This window comes from Diadema setosum, chromosome 7 (genome assembly GCF_964275005.1).
Source record: "Diadema setosum chromosome 7, eeDiaSeto1, whole genome shotgun sequence".
In the NCBI taxonomy this organism is placed as follows: Eukaryota; Metazoa; Echinodermata; class Echinoidea; order Diadematoida; family Diadematidae; genus Diadema; species Diadema setosum.
In genome coordinates, this window is record NC_092691.1 from 30,748,280 (window position 1) to 30,771,928 (window position 23,649).

Here is a 23,649-nt window from a genome sequence, read left to right on the forward strand (position 1 = left end):
ATTCTGGAGCTCATTTCGCTCAATATTACTTCTACTATTGCGACTAATTATCAACGAAGTCGCTGTAAATTAACGTTTCGTTATTAGCATTACTTCTACCACTACTTATAGTACGACCACAAACAAGTAATCATATTTCTTTTAATCACCGATGACACTACTAACAGCTGTTACTACTACTGCTGCTACACTGCTGCTGCTACTGCTACTACTGCTACTACTACTACTACTATACTACTACTACTACTACTACTACTACTACTACTACTACTACTACTACTACTACTACTACTATTACTACTTGAGATAGGCTACTACTAACATACTTCTACTTCTGCTACTCTAAGATATCACTGTGGTCGGTGATGAGTTGGATTGGAATAGAAATACTTATACAAAAACAATAACATAACGATTATAATCATCATGGTGTAAACAATAATAACATTTGTTGAGAAGGTATTTGTAATCAGCCTTATTAATACACATTTGGTTGAGATGGTGCTTCATATTCTATTTGTGTGTGTGTGAGAGAGAGAGAGATAAAGTTTATTTGATGAAAATCTGTTTGTTTGTGTTTTATCCTAGAATCGAATACAAGTTGGGGCCCAACTTTCTTTAGGACCACTTTGTTGTGGGATATATGAGCCATTTCAAAACCGAAATCAAATCAAATAAACTTTGAATTCCTCTCCGAATTTATGCTCTTTTTTCATAAGTGATTTTCATTATCTCTCAAAATAGTTAAAAATCTGAAGCCCCATAACAATGAAAACTATATCAGCCCTTTAAAGAAAAAAAAAGTTGTTTTTTGTTTCTTGCTCGTTTATTTTGGTTAATCATTTGTTTTCATTTGTTAAGTGGTCAGAAGAGATAAATTCCTTTGCCCGTGATTGCATGAAAGAGACAGCAGCGAAATCGAGTTCTGTACAGAAGGAGGATGCATGGTGTACCGGTTAGGCACTGAATACAATGTCGTATACGAGATCGAGCGAGCATCTTCCGTCGTTGAAATAACCAAGCCATCCTATTGTGTGAAATCTTCGACTTTTACTGGCTTGTACGTTTTAGCTGAGTCATCTCATGGGCTATGTGTCAAGATGATGTCAAATTAAAGATAGGGAAGACCTTTAGCCCCTTAGCTGTGCCGATGAGTAAATGTGCCGTAATTTCACACACAAACCTATGAACACGAAATTAAAATGGCACGCATGTTGCTATTTTGCTTCTAAAAGCACTCTTTGTCTTCAAAGAGAGATAGAGAGAGGGAGAGAGAGAGAGAGATGGGGATAATTTCATTCACTGAGAGTAAAGCACATGCTTGCTAGAACACACTACTCTTTCAAACACACACACACTCTTTTTTTTTTCAATAGTATTCGTTTATTCTATTCAAATAATGCAAAGGCAGTTAAGAATTTTATAAGTTGGTACTGCTTTACAAAGTAACATAATAATCACATAATTTTGATACAGGTAAGAAAAGTGATTTCATCCTTTCTATGTACTACTTCTTTTTTTCACAGAAGTAGAAGTAGAAAACTTAAAACAAACAAACACAGACAGTGAGAAAAGGACACACACATGTATACACACATAAAGAGATAAAATCACATTTAATGTCATGCAATATAAGGGCAGTGCTACAGACAGTGAAAGTCACAAACCTTAACGTGGATTGCCATAGAGAACGAGAAAGAAAGAAAGAAGGTAGAAAGGAAATAAAGTGGAATGTGATGAAAGATGACGGGTGGAGAATGGCCCCGTAAACAATTCCAAGGTCATCGTCTGGCGATTAGTTTTTTGATTGTCTAGTTATTTCATTTCATTTCATTTATTTTCCATATCCAAAATAAAACAAAGTTATGTCAAAGTAACAATTATCATTTGTACAAGGTGAAAAGGGATAGTACAATAAAGTAACTGCAAACAGCTTCATGCCATTGATCACGATGAATAAATGCAAGTATACACCTGCACCAACATGCCATACATACACATAATCCACATTAACATTATTAATCAATAGTAGGGCCTATGCCTATAAATTTGTAAGGAGTGTGGATGGGAACTTGAGAAAAAAAGTGAAGCTTGTACAATAATAGCTTGTTTCCCGATGATTATTCATATTCAATACTTTCATCCAATACCGAGTGATCCATGTATGTATATGTATATGTAATATATGAATATAATGATTATTATATCACATTATGTTATATTATATTATATTATATTATATTATATTATATTATATTATATTATATTATATTATATTATATTATATTATGTTATGTTATATTATATCATATTACATCATATTATGTCATATTATATTATATTACATCATATTATGTCATATTATATTATATCGCTATTACATTATATCATATCAACTGACATTTCATCATGTCATTATACACAAATTATATGTGTTAAAAGTAGGCTGGTATGACGTCCATACATTTCGTTAGCACCGTACAAAACTGCTCTTTTAATCTTTGAGAAATATTCATATATTGTATATCACGCAAAAACTCTGCACAAAGCGACAAGGTGCTTTCAAACCTATATCTTGTCACGACACATTATTGCATACTTTTCCCCACTATGCGTACATGACAACCATGACAATATTCTTGTTCGAGAGTTCCGTAAGGATATCCTGCGTGATTACATTTTTACCATCCGACAGACTGTAGTCCAGGTGTGTAAACGAAACCGGGACAAGTTTATTTGACGGACTCTTGCCATCTGCAAATTTAAGTACATTATAGCGAAATATGTTACTCAGAGTTGATTTAAAAGTATAATTCAGCAGAATCACCTACTTCACGACGGCTACGTGATATAAAAACAATCTGATATTGTCAGGTAAGAGATGAACGAGAAAATTCTAACCCTGTGGGAATATGTGCAATTATTTTTCAGTCTTGAATGAAGACTATTCCCCCTGCTTTTCTTTTTTGGAATAATAAATGACAAATAAATGCAAAACAGCAACAACTGGAGTCGAAGAGGCTTTGTATACAAAGTAATGTGATAGGTCAGTCACATTTCTGTAGTCATGTACGATTTGAATGTGACGAGTTGAAGATTGGGGAAGAGGGGTGGGGTGGCTGGCTGGTGGTTGAATGGGTAAGGGACATCTCAGACTGAGTAAACGCCGGTGTCAAATTGCAGACTAAACAACAGCCTGATCTTCGAAGATATGTGCAAGAAACACCAGACAGCACATCCATAACAAACGACCAACTAATAGGACGTCCTCAGGCGACCCCAGTGGATTACGTAACTGCTCATGACAGGGAGGGTCGAAAGGAAAAAAAAAAATGAGGACTTCGACCTCGCACGCGTCGTGTCCTGAGATGCCCTACAGATTACGTAACTCTGTCTGCTATCAACGCGTAGCTCGCACACGCTCGTTGTTTGTGGCGACCGAAACTGAGCTGAGTGGGCTTGTAATTCGAGTTCAGATTATTGTTATGAGTCGGTGAGGCATAGTACAACATTATTAAGCTCCGTCGGAAGGTTGTGGATATATGCATATATATTAATTGTAATATGAAGGAGCTCCTTGTCGTATATTTATCCGATAATGAGTCAGAGTGTATTGGGTTTAGCTCGTCCTCCGCGCTCTGACTTGGTGTTCACCACGTAGCCTCCAGAGCTGCGTCTGCATGCATGCACATCCATCAGCTCGAGCAGTGCACACGAGTTTCTCGTGCTGCCTGCGAACCAATCAAAACACTACGCAGACTCAGTATGATTACACGCGATCATTCCCCAACTCATTACGCGACACGCAACGATGGGCGCCTGATGATCGCCAGTTCGCTTCTCACTCCTCCTCCTCCTCCTCCTCCACACCGGCGAGCAGCGGGCTCTATCGGCGGCGACTGTCTTCCACCGTCGCTTCTTTTGGGGAAGCAAACAGCGGTCACTGCTTTGGACGTATTCGATTATTTGCACTTGTCGCTCGGGCAGTTCAATATCGCGCCGCGTGTGTGATTTCTTGCTCGAGGGTCATTCCGTGGTGACACCGAAGATCTGGCGGAACAAAACGGCCTCTCAGGAGTGTTTGATGTGACACCCCGTGTTTCGGCATTTTGCTCCTCTTTTTTTTTTTCTTCGTAAAGGAATCGCTGTCATTTGGATTTTGTTTGCATCTGGTTATCAGCTTCATGGTTCTTCACGGTACGTGCCAATTATTAACATTATTGATCAAGGATGTGAATTAGGTGAAATGTAATTTGTTTTCATGTATGTTGTCAATGTCAACGGCGTGTAAATAATAACTTAACATTAAGAGACCTGTCACAACGAACAGGGGAGCATACTAATTGTAGGTCGGGGCAGATGAACATCGATTAGTTGATGAGTAACAAAATACTAGCATTTAGTAAGACTTCAATAAGTAGGGTGTAGGTTGTGTGTCTGGTTTTATTGACAGAGTATTCCTTTCGAATGTGAATTAGGTAGTGGGTATCTTTCTCATTATTGGATTGTGTAGATAAAGCCACATTCTCGTCTTAAAAATCATATGCATCATCTCGCGTGACACAGACCGACTCCCAGACCAAATATGAACTATTTTATCCGACATTTCTTTGGTATCTGACACTTCTCTGTTCCCAAATGCTCGTCCGTGGCAAATATTCGGTTGCAGGCATGATACTACACTGATTCGGATTTGGCCTCAAATATCCTGCAATATGTATAAGTCGGAGAGCAAATTCCAATCACGCAAAAATGAGGATTTATTCGAAAAACTACCCCACCCCCATAACCAAAGGAAAGGGGATGGGGTTGAGAGAAAGAGAGGGAGAGAGAAATAGAAAGAAATATATATACACAGCATATGATGAAAACGTCAACCCGAGATGCAAATCGATTCGATTCTGAGCATAATTGATGCTATCTCGGCGTGCAGCTCTCGAGTAACTTCGGCAGAAATCGCGGCGGAGGACGACGAAAGAATATAGGTCACTCTCGGTCGGCGACTGACCCCGGCAGACGACAAGCTAGCAGCAGCGCCAGGCTCGCGCCATTGTGTTGCGCTGAAAATGATAATTCGGGTTGATGCAGCTCAAGGTCAAAAATACCTCATGATCGATTTTCCGATGTCAGGAAGTCGGGATGCTTGCTCGGGGTTCTCAAGAAGAGAAAAGGAATTATGATAATGAATAAATGTAATGATCATTTTGCTCGAAAATTTGCTCGAAATGGACATCGTCGCGACGGGGTTCAGCCACTCATTGGGCAGCGAGCCAAGATGGTGAAAGCCAAGGAAAATCGGGAAATTATGATAGAGAGAAGAGGGAGAGGGGAAGATGGCGAGGGAGAGAGAGAAAAGGGAGGATTGTGTGTATCTACATGTGTGTGTGTGTGTGTGTGTGTCTGTATGTCTGTTGGCGTACATTAATGAGCTCCCAGGAGGTACAGTACTATACGACGCTGCGGACGATTGAAACAGCATAGCTCATAGCCACTTTGTATTGCCCAGTGCTCTCGCTTAAATGTGAGCAGATTGTAGGTCATTGACATACGCACAAGACGATAAGTGCATACTCTATGAAAAGCCCACCCTCGCAAGGAGCTCTTCATGGAACAGAGACTCTTTTTTGTTGTTGCATGTTTGGATTTATGCAGTCACATCCAAGCAAAAAAAAAAAAAAAATGAAAAATGAAAAAGCAAAATAATGTTGGAAAGAGCAGAGGCACGTACATGTGACGACTATAGAATGCTTCGATGTGCCATTTACTTACCCGGGCATTGACGTTAGCCCCTTGCGTCCCAGGTGTCACTGAATGGTGACTTCCGCCTGACTTAATATGTAGTACAACCGGTCCTAATGGACCAGGGGTTAACAGTTAATCGACGAGGGCACCAATCTCGTTATCAAAAAAGCGCCCTCTATGATATCTATACAGCACCTTACTTACTCAGGCCGCTGTCTCCGAGACATACAGCATTCCGTGTGGTTTCATTGCATGGTACACTCGCTCCTCGTGAGAACAGGGTTGATATTCATAGTTGACATTTGCTATAAACAAACAGACAAACAAACAACACGACGCTTGACAGCTATGAGGAAGTAGAGGCACTTCTGTTCGATATGTATGTGCATCTGGTCTGCATGCTGTTGGGAGAAAGGTACGTCCCTAGAAGGAAAATAATAATGATTGTTCAGCATGAAGGCAGGTAAAGTAGAGCATTCGACCATAATCGCTTTGATCAATATCAGATCAATGATGATAAGATAAAGCCATTTAAAAGATCATGGAGATATGTGGCAATAATGAAATGAATGATTTTAAAGTTTATATCCAAAAGATTCAGTTTAATATATGACTGCTCTATTTTGAATAATAATAAAAATTACCAGCAGAATCGTGAAGAATTAATTTTGTTCGAGAACTGGCTTTCGAGAGAGTAAAATTTTAGTCCTGCACCCCAAAACACAGGGGGTCTTACACGTATGACGTCACAATCACCATGACAACAGCTCTCCCACTATCCCACCCTGCTATTAAAGTCAGTCATGCAAATCGTGGCACTCCGATCAATAGTTTTCTCCTTTCGTACGGCCCTTTGACGATCTGATTTTATACTCGGGAGTGTTCAGTAAGATTATTCTCTTGATTACGTAAATGCTGCCCTGATAATATCTTCGAATGTTGTCACTTGTTTATCAGACACTTAAGATCTTGTTTATCAGACACTTAAGATGGACACTAGTTTACTTCCTTCAAGTTTGTTCGTTGAATTACTCGACATGCATTGGATTAGCTAGCTAGTTCGTGGTTTTATACAAAAACCTATACGTAACATTATCAGGAGAAAGACACAACATAACTATATATATATTCGTGATACGAATATAATGAATATCATTGATGGCTAAAACCAAGTCTTGGCAATTCTTTGCTATCTCACTTATGATGCAAAGAAATACTGATTCTGTGCTGGCACGAGTCCGCCGCAAAAAAACCCGGGATTTTCCCCTCCTGTTGGTATGTCACCAATAGATGGCGCTTGCAACTGTATTTGCCACGTCTGAGCGTGCAACAAGCGCTCCCAACTGACAATGCAGTAGAAAACTTCGACAAAACGTTCAATTGCGTCTCTTTATTCTGTATGCTGAGTCTTTGGGGAATGCGTCAGAACTTGACGGCGAACGGTGACGAATCTTGAACAAAGGGATATGACATGTTGGACAAGTGAATTTAATGGAAATGAAAATAAAGTTGAATTGAATTGAATTGAATTGAATTGAATTGAATTGAATGAGGAGAGTTTGCCGACGCAGTTCCTGCGGGATTTCTCCGGTCGGACACCACTTTGGATCATTCACTGACATCCAAATTAGTGAGCTCTGTCATTGTTCGATGTGCCTATAAACCTTCCACTGGTTTCAGCGCCGCGTTGATTTCACATTTCTCCCAAGATATGAAACACTCTGAAGGGCTACTTTTCCATGCATTGTCATCGCTTGCAAAGTCTTAAGTCTGTTCAGATACACCAGTAAATGACAATACTCCTCCTACGACCTTGTATTCCAAACAAATCCTTTGTAATTTACAATGCGGACTTATTGGTTCCATCCTTCTTGCAAGACACTCTTGGGTGTTTTTACGATATTATGGAGATTTCAGATAACTACAGGATATATTATATATATATATATATATATATATATATATATATATATATATATATATATATATATATATATATATAGACAGAAGTATTGGAACAAGTTCACTCGGTTGACGGAAGGTTCATAGATGAACCTGCCGTCAACCGAGTGAACTTGTTCCAATACTTCTATCTAAAGCTCTTCCTTTGAGGATATCGAGCACTCTTCATAGAAGGATAGAATCACCAAGTGTATATATATATATATATATTTGCCACATCGCTCTTCTTCAGGGTCTGAGCAGAAAGAGACGTTAAGGTTTAGATATGATATTTTTCAGTCCACTGAAAAAAAAGGAAAATCAACAGCTCGTTACAAATTTCGACTGACCTTTTTCTTCCATTTTTAGCCTACTTGAGCCTTCTGGCTCAAGTGGCCTATTGCGATCATTTATTATCTGGTGTCCGTCGTGCGTCGTTCGTTGTTGTCGTGCGTAAACTTTTTAAATTTTTTACATTTTCATCTCCTTCTTTAAAACCCCTTCATGGATTTTCATCAAAATTGGTAGGTAGCATCCCTAAGGAGATAGGATCTTAATTTCTTCAAATGGGCACCATGGCTTCCCCTAGGGGCTCCCAGGGGACCCCAATCCTCCAAGATTTAGAAATCTTCTTTTCTAGAACCAGGAGTGATAGAGCTAATTTGATACTATGAGTTAGTACATTAATGACTGTAAGTTTGGTCATGGATGATCCAGGAGTGCCCCCTTGAAGCTGGGGGGGGGGGGGGGTCAAATGAGGGCCTAAATTGTACATTTTCATCTTCTTGAAAATCCCGTGAGGGATTTTCGCCAAACTTGGCGGGTAGTATTCCTAGGGGGATAGGATCTCAATTTGTTCAAATGGGCATCACACTCTCCCTGGGGGCCCACAGGGACCTAAAGATTTAAGTTTTTTCATGGCGGATCCAGGGATGCCCCCTTGAGGCCCGGGGTGGGGGTATGAGAAGGTATTCAAAAGGGAGCCTTGTACATTTCATCTTCTTCTTTAGAACGCATGATCAAATTGTCACCAAAGTTAGCAGGTATTATCGCTTAGGTGATAGAATATATATTTTTACAAAGGTACACTAATCCCCACCTGGGGATGCCCCCTGGAGCACCGTGCTTGAGGGGAGGGAGGGGGGCAGCCGAAACCCCTAAATTAACTCTTTAACTACATAGTCAAAATTCTAAATGCAATGTACTTGACAGGCATTTTTACCAGTGAGGTGGAATATTCAAATGGACGCCATACCCCATACAAACCCTCAAAGCAGCGTCTGCGCCCCACCCCACCCAAGTTTACAAGGTAGTAGTCTGCAAGAATGCGTGGAAGGTGAACTTGTGATACTCAGATGAGTGCGAGAACCACTGGGTCTCTTGTCTACAATGGCGTTGATTGATCAAACACTTTGTCAAGATGTAGGTACTCCTAGCATGATGTTATAAGAAATATTACTTCCAATGTGCTACGTTGCACTGTGTATAATGTTAATCGGTAGCCCACTTCTGTATCAAACATGAACCCAAAAGCGCTGTAAATGTTTTGAGCAAAACAAGTTTCTTCGATGACGAACTTTGATCATCTTCAAGGAAACGTACTTTAAATAATTGACCGTAAAGATTGATGTGTTATCATCATCATCGTCACGTGACCTCCATAACTATTTGCTATCGATATTCCTTCCTGAATTGTTCCCTTTAAAGGGTGTGTACAGTTCTGGTTGAGGTGAGGATTTAGCTTTTAACGTTTTGCGAGATATTCAGAAACCATTCTATGAGATGTCAAAGGGCATGCAATTCTAAGGGGTATCAAAAGTTTATTTGATGAAAAGAGGTTTGAAATGTCTGAGATATCCAAAAAAAAAAAAAAGGTGAGACAAAGAGATCCTAATAAGAGGCGTGGCCTGTCGCCTTTTATTATTATCACTTTTTTGGATATCTCAGCCATTTGAAAACCAATTTTCATCAAATAAACATTGTATCCTTCTTATAATTACAAATAAACGTTGAATCCTTCTTAAAATTACATGCTCTTTCCTATTTCATAAGAGGTTTCTCATTATCTCACTTAGGAGTGTTATAAACCTGAATCCTCACCTCAACCAGTACTGTACAGTCCCTTTAACAATCACATCAAAAGATAGGGTGGTAAGGTCTATTTCGAGAGGAGAGAGAGGGAGAGACTACTATCTCAACTTGAACACACTGTGTCAGAATTTACAGATAACTTTCGCGTCCAGATGCATGGGTTGTGGAGATATCATGGCAAACTGCGCAAGCGCAGAGGGCCTGCAACGCTCACGGCGATGCTTGACGCCAAAGGAGCTGGGTCTCCTTCCAAAATGAGCTCTGCTGTTCTCCAAAGGGGGGATGACGGCAGAGCGGCACAGCGATCTGCGAATGCCATTGGTGACCCATGGGGGGAGGGGGGGGGGGATGGTTCCATGATACCGGGCAGACATCATCCAACAAGGTACTGGGATTCCCAATCAAAATTGTGGTTTCTCTCTCAGAAAATTACGCCTTCGTCTTAAATAACCAGATTCCAGACATCACGACATCACGAATGATGTTATGTGAGTTAAGGCGAGAAAATGGCCCCAATTCAATTTTGCATGCCCTACCAACCCCCTAATCCCACGATGGTGCGTGTGCTACTGAAACGAGACGCAAACGATCGGAAGGAACGCTTGCCTTGAGAAGCTTCGACTGAAAAGACGCACGTATTTTGACTTCCCCTGCCTTCGTCACGCAAAATAACATCTGATGTTGGTCTATTGCTCCTCGAAATTTTCCCGCGAAATACTCGCGCGGATCAGAGCGTGGGTAAAGTTTCACGGAATGTTATGTGTTTTATTCACGAATCACCAAGTTGATCCTCCCTCTACCAATTCCACTTTCCCCCCTCGTTAAAAAGCAACAACTTGTCATTTTGTTTTGGTAAAAAACTAACAAACACACACACACACACACACACACACACACACACACACACACACACATGTGCCCTGGTCCTCGTCATGCAAAATAATAAACCGGAAATTAATAAATGTCCATCCTGACATCCTCGACAGAAGAAGAAGCAGAAACAAAAATGGAAGATGCCTTGTGCTTCAATTTGTTTACTGATCTGACATGTTTCCACATTCACCTGCATTCTCCCTGGACCTGGAAAAAACAACAACAACAATAGTCTTGTGATGCCCTCCCACCTTCAGAGTTCGTGGTGTATCCGCTCGCTATGAAGTAAGTTAATCAGTAGTCTTCCCATCCGCTGGCTAAAGCCGTGAGATGGCCACAGAGCAGGCCCCAGACCACTTAGCAATTACGCGAGGAATTAATAAAATATCGAGAACAAGATAGGGAGAGAGAAAAAAGAGGGGGATGCTAATTACAATGGTCAAGCAGCGTGGCCTGTCTAGATCCGAGGATACGGACGTGATATGACCTGTGACGGCGATCCAGTTTGCTGGTTACACCCGTTACTTTTAGCCACTGTCACGCACAAAGGTGGCGGCATCGAAAAAAAAAGAGCCTGACATAAAGTTTTCTCACTGCAGTTTTCTTCACAATTCTCGCGAGGTGACGGACAAACATGAACTAGTGTGGCCGCTTTTCCATGCCACGTTCGGCCTTTGCAAGGAAGTTTACGTTGGTTCATTCAAGTCTTGGCGCTGAGGTATTTTGGATTCTGGTGAACAAGGCGTGAGGCCGTTGTAGAGAAGGACGGTAGGTTAACTTTTCAGATTCCTTCTGTAAATGTAATTTCTGCGAGCATTTTATTTTTTCAAAAGATGTAAATAAGATGGGTACAATGTGGCAACACACACACGCACTAAATATCGTTGAATGATGAACTGGAATTGCTAGATCTGGCAAAGTAATGTCCAGCGAACCAAGAAACGATTTTGATCCAAGATTATGTTTCTCCGTGTGTATCTTGCAAAAGGGTACTTTGTGACTTTTAATGAAACAACTTGGTAGTATTTGTAAAATGAAAAAGAAAGAGTTGATTTAAGAAGTCGATGATTGGACTATTATAGAAAGAGAGGGAGGATGTAGGAGAGAGAGAGAGAGAAAAAAAAAGAAGGGATAAGGGTCATGATAATCATTAGGTGTGCCTCAAACCCCTGTCTGCATGGAGAGTATGTGATAATCCTATTCCCACAATCTTCAAGAGTGTGTACTCGAAAAGAGAGTGTACCCGTATATGGTAAAAATTACATGGAGCTTCCTTAGCTCCGTAGGTATCAAAGGTAGAATGTTCAGGCATTGTCAATGTTGGACCACAGAGCTACAAGAGAAGCTCCGTGGTAATAGACCAGACGTGGAACCAGTGTGTGGATGTACACAGTTTGTTCTCTATACCCCACTTGTTGCGTGGAGTCGGATTACGAATCCCGAGCTAAGTTCTTTGGGAGCTATCATTACATGTAGTGCGGCCCCAGCCCATGCTTACATGGCGCTGAAAAGAGTCGTTTGCGCAAAGCTGAATATAGGCCTACTAACGTGGAAATATTACTCTGCGTCAATCTGCTGCCAAATGCCACAATGTGACATTGAAAAAGTCATCCACTTTCGTACTAACAAGCACTTTTCTATTAGAGTCCCTTTCGTAAATCGTGCCGAAGCAAACGACGAGCGCAAGAATGGTTCAAGTCCCACCACTACTGAATATATGATTTTTCGATAATCTTATATAGTTTCGAGGATGGATATCATTTCGGAGATCTTGTGCGGATTACAGTCGTGAACCATCCATTGGTAGTGATGAAACATTAATCGAACATTCTCCCTGGAGTAAAAGATGAGCAAATATGTTAGAGTAACAACAAAACCACGAACCAGTCAACAAACAACACAAACTGAGTTAGTTAGTTAGTTTATTTGCTTGTTTGTTTGCTTATTTAGAATTATAAGACCATAATATTCGCCACTCTCGGCGATAATCTCGGTTGATATAAAGCAACAGAGATGGTAACTCGAGGTGACCCCCTCATCATTTCATCTGCGTAATATATGACATGAGACTGGAGTTCTGAGCACATGAACGGTTGGAATCTTTGGAAATAATGGTGCATTATAAGGGGAGCGTGATCGTATTTCACAGCATAATCGTGACACGTAGCTTGCATGAAAAGAATGAGACGGGAAGTACGTAGGGGCGATGGTGCAATTACTAAAAGGTTTTCTGCAAGCGCACAGCATGTACAGAGTTTACACAGCAAGGCACGCATGTTTTGTTCTGCGGCGGCAAAAGGGGAAAAACTCGCTTCCAAAAACATGTTCTCTGATCTTTTTTGTTTTGTTTTGTTTTGTTTTTTTTTGTTTTATTGTATTCGTGCTGGTTCTTGGGTCCAAAGGTAAGGTGAGATAATAACTTCTCTTGCGGAAATAGAATAAAACTGCTTTCGGAATTCCATAAACAAGAGCGAAGGAAATTTCGCCAGATCGGTGGCTGATTGTGGCCAATGTCAATACTGTTTTTGCGAGTTGGGAATGGGGGGGGGGGGGGGGGTCAGTTAGTACTGGGCAAGACAGTTTGTCAGTGATAAGCACGTGTTGTTCTGTCATCCTGTTTAAACCTGCAACAGAATAAGATCTCAAAGTATTGCGTGATTACAATCTTAAAGGGAATACTCCCAGGAAAATCTAGTTTCTTAAAAAAAAAGAATATGCATATCGCTACACTCACATACAAAGATTTGCAATCCAATTATGGTATTGCATAGTAATATTTAAAATATAACATTATTTTAATACTTTTGGATTCTCTGGTATTGAAGAGACTGTGGTATGAATACCGTTGTATTCTTAGGAATACTGCAACTCGTATTTTGAAACGAAAGACAGTCGTAATAGTACCTTTGACAGGATAATAATAATATATATAAATCAAATAATTTTTTTTTCAGTCGAAGTTACATACTATCTCCTTACGATAACAGCATCTATTGTGATAGATGTCAATTCATGTCGCATGAAAAGACTTTGTTAATTGTGTGGACCAATTTTTCAACATACGTCTCTGCATCATGGTGTAAATCCGTGCGGACGCCACAATATTCAATCATGGAGGTATAGCTCCATGATTCAAGAATCGATATACACCCACAAAACGGTAGTAACTATCGTCTTGCAGCAAGCAACGGGTGCACAAGAAACGCAGAAGACATTACGGTTTCCTGTCGGATGGCTTGTTGTATTTTATATAGGGGAGCACTGTTTCGTATTCAAAAACTGAGCAACACGTGCAGTTTCGAGCGTTGGGCCTACCGAAAGCCAAGCATAAATCTGCAGGTGAGACGTTTCGGTGGAATTTGGAGAAATCAAGAAATTGAAAATATGGGAACTCCAGGCCCCAAGTAACGGGTCGAGAAGTAGGTCACCCCTTCTTGGGGGTGACTTCTGGTACATTTATACCAGAAGGAGTTTTTCTCTCCTTTCTTCAATCTCTCTAGCCTTCATGCCAAGACCGCTGGACCGCTGGACGTCGTCATCATGATTAGATGGGAAAAGGGGATGGGGATGGGGGGGGGGGAGGAGGAGGAGGGGAGAGGAGGAGGGAAGAGGAGGGGGAGGAGGAGGAGGAAGGGGGGGGGGGGGGAGAGAAGATGTAGGACCAAGGGCACCAGAAGCTCACTGCGAGATAAACCGCTCCAGGGAGTTTGGGAAGAAGATGATACGAAGAATGATATGAGTAGTGACATTTTATCCTAGCACGAATCTTCTGTAGATAGTAACGAACAAACATGTTTTCTTTTCCCCCGACTGTTGTTGACGCTAGCATCGTTCATTAACGCTAATCATGATTCGCTGGAGAGTTTGATCAAGGAGGTAGGGCTACTAGGCGAGCTGACCCTATAGTAGCTCCTTGGTTTCAACATGGAGCTACAAGAGCCCCATGGTTTCAACATTGGTTTGAATGAGCTTGAGCGAAACGGCTACAACTAGGGTATAAAGAGGAGACTCGACTTTGTTGGATTATTTCAGCCTGAATGTAAAACTAGCTTTGAGTGAAGTTCGAAAGAAAGTTTATGAGGACTAGGAGAAGGTTGGAATCGGAGGGAGGGGAGAGGAATGCAAGAAGGAAATCAGGAAGAGGGACGGAGAGACTCGGGAGATCTCAACAACAAGCGGCAGCCATGAAAAGGATGGAGCTTTGTACGCTAATCCACCATGACCTTCTGGTAGGCAGGCGCGCAGTAATCCCCGCGATGACGATGGGCGACTTTTCCCCCTTCGTCCCCTTCCACTCTGAAGTGGAGAATACCACTGGCTCCAGACACTACTACAGTGGCCTTCGTGGGAGCAAAACTTCATGATAAGTTGTATGGGATCTCATCCCACTACTATTGATAGACAGTTTAACTTGGTAAAGAGAAACCCATTCCATCTCCAACGTGTAGACACCCTCACTTGAAAAATATTATAGCTTATATATAATCGTGGTCTCCCACCAACATCTACAGGACAAAGACGACCAAAACCTTTACTGCTGAACCTCACCATGACCGCCAAGCGCAAATCATAAATTGGTGAAAGGCGTTGTAACCTTTGTTTCCAAGTTGAGAACGCAGAATTAGTTTTCGAAACTGAAGTGTAGTTGTTGGTAGTTAAATTAATATTATGCCCATTTGGGATAAACTTAGCTTGAAACGTACGTGTCGCAAGTGTAGCAAGGAGGCTTCTTCTTTCGGTGGCGGTAGACTTGGAGCACGAGTCCGAAAATAAGTCGTGCCGCGAGGCATCATTTCATTCAACCCGGAAGTTGTTTTGATGTGCCCTTCATGCCAACGCGAGTTACAATTGCCACCCCCCCCCCCAAAAAAAAAAAAAAAAATGTGTTTGGATGTGCTGTTCTGTTCTGATAGGAAATAAATACACTTGTATCTCTCTATATTGACATCGCAGAGAGGTAGAGAGAGAGGCACTTTAATCTGCAACCACTGTTACAGATCAGAGGCCAAATGGAATTTAGGTCAGCCCCAAAACTTCGAGTGGATAAGGTGTCACGTTATCATTATTATTTTTCTATTATTATTTTACAGATTGGCACATACCTAGTCCCACACAGGCGCAACTGTGTGTGCAATGTAGCATATTTTGCCAATATACTTTCGTGGTCTTTCTTTCTTTCTTTCTTTCTTTTTTAAGTAAGGGAAAACCAAAGAAGAAGCTACAATTAATTTCTCATGTGAGTGGGTCTGTATAGGAGAATTATACAAGAGGCGGTGGACAATTACGTGTCATGGCTGCTAGTAAAACACTGATCAATTCAGTACTTATTTACGTCGATGTAGGGCAAATTGCCAGTCATTTGCAACAGTTAGGTGAAGCATTCTTGATTTTTTTTCACGTTATACTTCTGCTTTGAGATATCGTCCTGAGATTCGATTTCAATCGCGGATGTTTCGGGATGATTTATTCTTTCAATAGTGCGGTAAAGGAGGACCAGCTCTTTTGGTGAGATTTCTCTAATCTTCGCTTCATCTCCAGCTATTGTCGAACTGACGTTGCTGTTTCCTGCAGACTTCACAAGGGTCGTTTCTTAGATATTCTTGAAAAATACAATGAAGAACGTTTAAGAATAATATTATACACCAGGCTTTCAAGTTGAGGATTTTATGGGGAACTGGGTGTGTTATGATGTTATTGCTTTTGATTTGATGAAACTTCACACTGTTTGGGGTGGAGTGAGGTAGAATTGGTGCACTCCCGACGCTCGAGGTCAATGTAAGTACGAAATTTCGCCAGTCCTCTTGTGGAAGCAGTTCCATTGTCCACTGCACAACAGTTAATGTACATAGTATGGCAGGACTGGTCATGGTAGAAAATAATCCTGTCTCAAAATTCGATATCATCTTTAGTGTCTGCTCTCCCTGTTGTCACATATAGTAAGGTGAAGTAAAAGTATGTCTTAATCTTTCATCCGTTTTGATTGCGAATGCTTTAATCGTCGAGTGATGAAATTTCTCGTTCCGACACCATCACACCTTTGATCTGTGTGTCAATAAGTCGTCATACGCGTCGTCATTTTAACTCTCTGCGTGCCACATTGGTGTGACTTGCACATAGGTTTGTTCATATTTGACTAATTGGTACAGAAAGGGTTAAAGACGAATTGAGTTACTTTCTGGCTGAGACCCTTAACGAACTCCGCAAGATAGCGAACGCGCTCTACTCGTGCGGATTATGTCGTTGCTTGAATGTTCGCTCCACTAACATCCTATCAGCGCATGTGCGCATTTTGAACAGGGCAGAAATCCACCGTGCCCTGATAATCATGCAGCGTAAACTTGAGGCAAGGTGTGTAGCAACTGCCCGCCAATAACAAGTGATGAAAAAAATTAATGACACTTCCTCGATCTTTGACCCTTGAATATCCCCAGCAAACTTAACATACAGTCTAATAAAAGATTCACTGCAAATATTCCCGATGAGATTGTTGACATAAGGGCTGTTAAGCACGCGGGCTTAAACCTGTAAGTCTTACAGCATGCGATCTTGATCTTTGAACTTTAAACGTGAACACCTCCAGATGTTTGTATTGCCATTAATTTACCGATTCATATACGTCAAATATGGATACGGGTATAAAAAAAGGAGTATAGTAACATCATTTTATCCCTTGTCTGTACAGCTCCTTGTCTCCGTTTGCTGTGTTCACATTACTTTCAATATCTTTAAAAAAGTCATGTGTTTCATATCTCCTATGTCTACTATATATTCTATGTCCGAGTTTTACCAGACTAATACCAGCCCATGTGTTAGAGTTTTCTCTGTTCATCACAGGGAACGTGAATAAATGATGAATTTGCACTGAAGAACGAAAATACAAAACCAGAAGTTGCGCGTTGCAGGTAACAGAAAACCAGCGGTATTTTCCCCACTCGATCCTAGATGTTTTGTGTCGTCACAGTATATTACTGATCACTCGACGGCTAAAAACCAAACTAACAAGAAAACTTGCAGACCATAAAATGAGTTCAAAACTGACTTTTCATGTGGAATGAAGGGAGGGATAGTAGAAAACCGTAATCACGTGTGCCATTGTTTGTGCCACACACAGAAATATGTTCAAATATATTTCTACTGCAGGAATTTCTACCACCTACATCTTAGTGTATCTATGAAGTAAAAGATACCGAGGAACAAATGGAGCAACATTTCCGATGCCTGGTCACATGCTGAAATTTTGAAACAATGTCGTATTTGTATTCTATTTATAAATATTCGAATGTCAACTACAGTATGTAAGCTACTGTTTTGTGTTTTTTTTTTCAAGAGAGAGAGGGAGAGAGAGAGAGAGAGTCTTTTCAATTATCGATTGCCATTTTGACCGCCGTGCACTTTTTGATTCCAATGTGCTTGATGTCGACGTCTGCTATCACTTTTCGTTACGCCGCATAATATGGCATAAGGCAATGTTTGTTCGCAGACAAGAAAGCTCTTGAACTTGGCTCCTTAGCAAATTAGCCATCAGTTTTCGGGATATCATAATGGATCAAGGGGTGTGTTTGCTCAACAGCCCAAGATCAGGTTATCCGGAGGCCGGGTGTACTCCTATGTCCTTTATGTTATAATCATGTCCTTTCGACCAGCATGGCATTTTGTTCTCTATTACATTTCTTGTTTTATTTTTGGCCGTTTTTGTTGAATTATTTTGTTCGTTGTTTAATGCTCGCGGCGCTATCATAACCACTTAAAGAGTTATTATTTACCACATACGCCGTGGAGTTATGCACGTTTCTGTTTATATTACTGTTTTCCGAGCCTGCTATTTGCAGCAGCGATTGACCGCGTGGGTATATTGACAAGCTTTTTTATGTCGCTGTAAGCTCGGGATATATAGTACACCAAGTATTGACATACTCGGGTAAATGGTGTAGGCCTACTCATTTCTGTTTCACAAAACTGTTCGTTTCAGTACTCTGCTTAATACGTTGTTATCATCATGGCTCCATTTTGATAATATATTAACTAACTTTCTATATTGTGCACTTTGTGTTTGTGGGAGTATATTCGTTTGTTTGTTTGTTTGTTTGATTGTTTTTTACTGATGAAAATCTCAAGATTCAATACTGGAAAGCGTACCAATTTCGTTATACGTTTCGAGTGTCGAACAAATGGAGCACCCCGATCTGCTCTGCAATACCTGTTAGGGGATGATGAGGTTTGTCAGAAGAGTTTCGCTTCGTGGAGACTTTCTCCCCAAGCTCTTCAGTTTATAAAAAAAAACTTGCGATTGGTTGAAATACAAGACTACTACATACGTCACTTTAGAGCAAATACTTACGGCTCGACCAATCAGGTAGCGCGCTGCGTCTGAGTGTTTCTTCTCCACCGCCCGTACCGAACAAATGCTGTGCCCTTCTCTCCAATATCAGTCACCAATCCTCCCCGTGAACTTCGCTGACACCGACATACCATATAAGGAAGTGGGTGTCATGGGAACCGAGCAGAGTGAACAGCCAGTGTCAGAGTTCACATACACAGACAAGAGCTCACGCCCCTGTTGAGCCGAGATTACTCCGCTCTATCGAGCAGGCGAGCCGAATAGGGCACACCGCCTCACCCCTTGTGCGCCAGAGGTTGTCACTTGTAGGTTAGATGTGAGAGCTTCGGGTCGTGCCATCGCACCCCGCCAGGTGAGCCGATCCTGCCCTTCTGTCTGACCCGCGCCAGACGAAACTTTCTCAAACTTTTTGTTACGCCCTTCCAAGAACACAGCGAAAGTTGTGCCTTCAATGTCATCATACATCAAAACAAGGGACTGCCTATATAGGATTTTCGCGCTGCTGTGGAGGGATGCTGCGGTTCATGGGGTCATTTTGTTAACCTAATTTTGTGTGTGTGGTTGCTCACTTTCTTCTCTCTTGTTTCTCGTTGCTTTTTCTACCAGCCGGTGATCGAATCCCTCAACGCCATCGCACTATGTCGATGGCAGTCAATTCCTGGAGTAGCGAGGACCTGTCAGGTGAGAAGCATCACGGACCTCCCCAGACTGGCCTCGAACCCACGCCGCTCGACCCGTGCCCTCCCGATGCGGATCATTATGCCGACACACCACTCAGGTTACGACCACCGCCGCCACCACCACCACCGACCCAGCCCCCTCACTCGGCTGCCGGACCTCCCCCACCCCCCGCGCCACAGCCGCAACCCCCACAGACCCCCATCGGCCCCCCTCCTCCGTCGGGAGCCTTGCAGGCCGCCACTCCACAGCAGACGCCGGCGACCCCGTCGCAGACGGGACCAGCCAGCCAAGCTGGCGGGGCAGCGCAGAACGGCCCGCAGTCGGGCTCGGACTCGGGAAGTAACGGGACGACGAACAATAATAACAACTCGCAGCATATCGAGTGCGTCGTCTGCCACGACAAGAGCAGTGGGAAGCATTACGGCCAGTTCACGTGTGAGGGCTGCAAGAGTTTCTTCAAGCGAAGTGTGCGTCGCAATCTCACCTACTCCTGCCGTGCCAATAGAAATTGTCCCATTGACCAACACCATAGGAATCAATGTCAATACTGCAGACTGAAGAAGTGCCTGAAAATGGGCATGAGAAGAGAAGGTAAGACTGGTGAGACAAAACACTTTATTTCATCCCTTCCACTCCTCAGACATGTCCTTGGCTATAAATGTCACGTGACAATAATTACATTTCCCTTTTAATTAAGCTCACTACAGTATAGCTGCTTTCTCTCGCCCCACAGGTTAATTGATGCAGTGCCACAGCCCCATAGACCACACACCAGCTCCCTCAGACGAATGTATATAAATCGCTAACTATTATTTTAAAACATGGTATGACCTGCCCCGTAACCATAATGCATTAATCTCTTTCGGCCGACGTCATCACATAAACTTACCATATGTAAAAAAAAAAAACAAAAAAAATATTTATGGGACACGTCATTGTTTTTTAGTAGAAATCCAACTTCAACATCACATAATATACGAGCCCGAATTCTGTGTTCTGAATTTCTGTATTGAAAAGTTTGATCTCTTGCTCTGAATAGCAACTTCTAGACCATGCCATGGAAGTTCAGATCACCATCATGCATGTACCTACAGCTCTAGTTACACTCGGGTTTTCACCTTTCTCTCCACAAGCCCCATTCAGAGAATTTGGTATTTAACCTTTTTACCTTTTTTTTTCACCCAAATGATTTTGGTTGAGAGAGGGGAAAAAGAGAATAAATGGCTCATTCAAAATTGTTTGATGTGCGGTGAATTGCGGGACAATGCTATGCAGTGTGAAGGTTGAGCTAAATAATCTTATACACTAGGAATGGGAGAAGCATGTAACCCACCCCCACCCCCTGTCTGTCTGTACGCAATGGGTGTCGAGCGAGAATTATGCAAGGCACATACATGTACCAAGAAGTAGAGTACTAGTATATAAATGCATGAAAGAATGATTGCATTATTTGATTATAACTTGTACAAATATTATGGTTTGTTGATGTTTATATATTAGACCGGATGACGCTCATTTTGGTTTTCTTGTGCAGAGTACACTTAAGACGGATTAAATCATGTTCAAATTATGCTAGGACTAGATTTCCTACGGGAACCAAAGCTAGATTTGTAAATTGGTGATAAAAATGATCTCAAACAAGCCATGTACCTGATCATTTAAATTATGTATCATTTCTCTTCTCTAACTAACACATTTTGTGAACATTAGCATGATGATAATGGGCATTCTGGTTTGTTCATGAACAGACCAAGAGGCAGAAGTTGTTTCACTAGAATGATTATGTGCTTAGGGTACAAAAACTCTCTTTTTCGAATACACCGGCCTTTCTGTGCGTGCCATGGACACCCTCACAACACAACTATTAGCATTGCTTTAAGAGCAATGTGTTTTGTGTGTTTGCGTATCAGGGTGACGATTGAAGAACAAAGGGTCTGCGGCTGCCAGACTAGTACTAGCAGACTTGGCCTTCGAGAAATTTGCCTCGCTCTTCGGAGGAGTTTCTCCTTCATGTCGTTGAAACTTCCATTTCATACTCCAGACAAGTTGGGTACAAGTCAGATAAAAAAAAACAAAAAAAAAAAAACAACTTGTGCTGTGTTGGAAGCAGTGTACGGAGATTGACAGTGAACTTGAAGGCGAACAAAAAAAAAAAGTTCCCCACGATTTTTTGTTTGTTTGTTTGTTTGTTTTTTATCCGCTAGATTTTGCTCTAAAGGAAAAACTTTAAATGAACCATAGACATAATATGAATTCTATTCCACGGTTCGCAACCCCCTGTGAAAGAGCTGTGCACAGCTAGTAACCTAAAACAAAACGAGGCACATGTAAAATGCGAACATTACATGAGGACACTATGCACATACAATGTAGGCCCTACTTACTAGTACATGTACTTAGGTATAAACACACTCTGCTACGAATTGTTTGTGGATGCTGGCGGGATTCACATAATAGGTTTATACCGGACCACTGTGGTGTGTTTCTGCGCAGTTTTATTTCCATAGCAACAACAGAGACTTAATGCAATCCCGTGAATTTGCTGCTAGAAGTCTATGCGGACAGATTTGCTGATAACATTCATACATTTCATTTAAAGGGGTTAGTGTGCTTCAACCTGTGTCAAATATTGGATTATTCAAATTTGGATAGTTCTAATGAATGATTTTAAAAGCACACACTTGCGTATTGGGAATTAAGTTATAGGGAGATGCATTAAAGGGGCAGTGCCATCAATCTTTAAAGTGTTCAGTGAATGCAAAAAAAAAAAAAAGATTCACGAAAACACTTGTTGAAATGGAAAGAAAATTGAACAGGCTGTCAAAAAAACACGATTTATTATTTTTTTTGGGGGGATATGCATCAATGTGCTGCCATGTCAAGATGGAAACTCTCTCTTACTGACACACACACACACACACACATACACACACACACACACACACACAATCACAATCACACACTCAAATTTTCTAGGACATCAACAGAGCACTTCACCTTTGTAGCTCCTCCAGGAAACACGGAGAGTCATCTTTGCCTTCACTTTATCTGAACAGGTCGAGAGAATGTGTGTTTCTGGTAAAACATTTCTATTGATATGTGAACTTTCCCATCGTAAGAAAGTTAAGAATTTAGTAAATTTTGAACGGATGGTCAGATTTTCGTCAAACTTTCATTGATTGTTTTACCGACCCTTCTGCAGGTGAACTCACTAAATTATTATTATTTTTTATTTATTTATTTAAGATTTCCCGGCATAGAGGAGTGGTGGTATTCGACAAATGCGGGGCAAGACTACTAGGCTCACTGGCCAACTTGATTGTAGTACACTTGTATTGGGGAAAATCACAAGGGCTCGAATTGGTACACGTCAAATACCATTCCCGTGTGTCAATATGCGCTTAGATATATGTTTTTTGGAGGCAGGGTACTTTTTCCCCTCTCGGGTGGAAAGACATGAGAGGGAGGGAAGGGGAGGGGGTTGGGGGGGGGGGCAGACCGTTCAATGGCGGATAATGTTGTGATTTCTTAATTATATCCTCCTTATTCACTACCCCTCTTGACGTTTTCAGTATGTAAACGCAATTTATACCGCTGCCTTATTCTTTCCCACCTTCCACTCTTACCCCATTTCTCTCTTTCACATTTTCTCCAGACTCCCCCCCCCCCCCCTTGGTCTCTCTCCTTTTCTCCCTCTCTTTCTGTCCCTATCTCTTCCTCTCTTTCTCTCTCTATTTCTCTCGTGTCTGTTTTGCTATTGACAAATCGTGCCCTATTCTCTTGGTCCGGGAATCAGAACTCGGGTTCAAGGACATTTGCATTAAAAAACTCCCAACAGTACACTGACACCGCTCAGCAAATAGTGTTCCAAGTTCGAACGGTGTCTGCATGGATTGTCCGCTTGCAAGCCAATGTTTAAAGGACCTCTCGTACGTTTTATTTTTTCCAGGTGCGATAAAGCGAATGTGATTTGCGTTGCTCCA

At 41.5% G+C, this 23,649-nt stretch overlaps 1 protein-coding gene across 4 annotated transcripts in view; it reads left to right on the plus strand.

Annotated features, from left to right (window-relative positions):
- Positions 1–23,649, plus strand: part of LOC140231271 (nuclear receptor subfamily 2 group F member 1-B-like) — a 157,580-nt gene that overhangs the window by 65,180 nt on the left and 68,751 nt on the right. For 2 of the 4 annotated variants that reach the window (XM_072311415.1, XM_072311418.1), the window contains one exon: positions 19,592–20,266. In XM_072311415.1, the coding sequence (XP_072167516.1) occupies positions 19,592–20,266 (675 nt within the window). Of the gene's footprint in view, positions 1–4,144; positions 4,198–19,591; positions 20,267–23,649 lie in introns of those variants that run through there. The other 2 variants (XM_072311417.1, XM_072311416.1) reach the window with 2 other exon arrangements.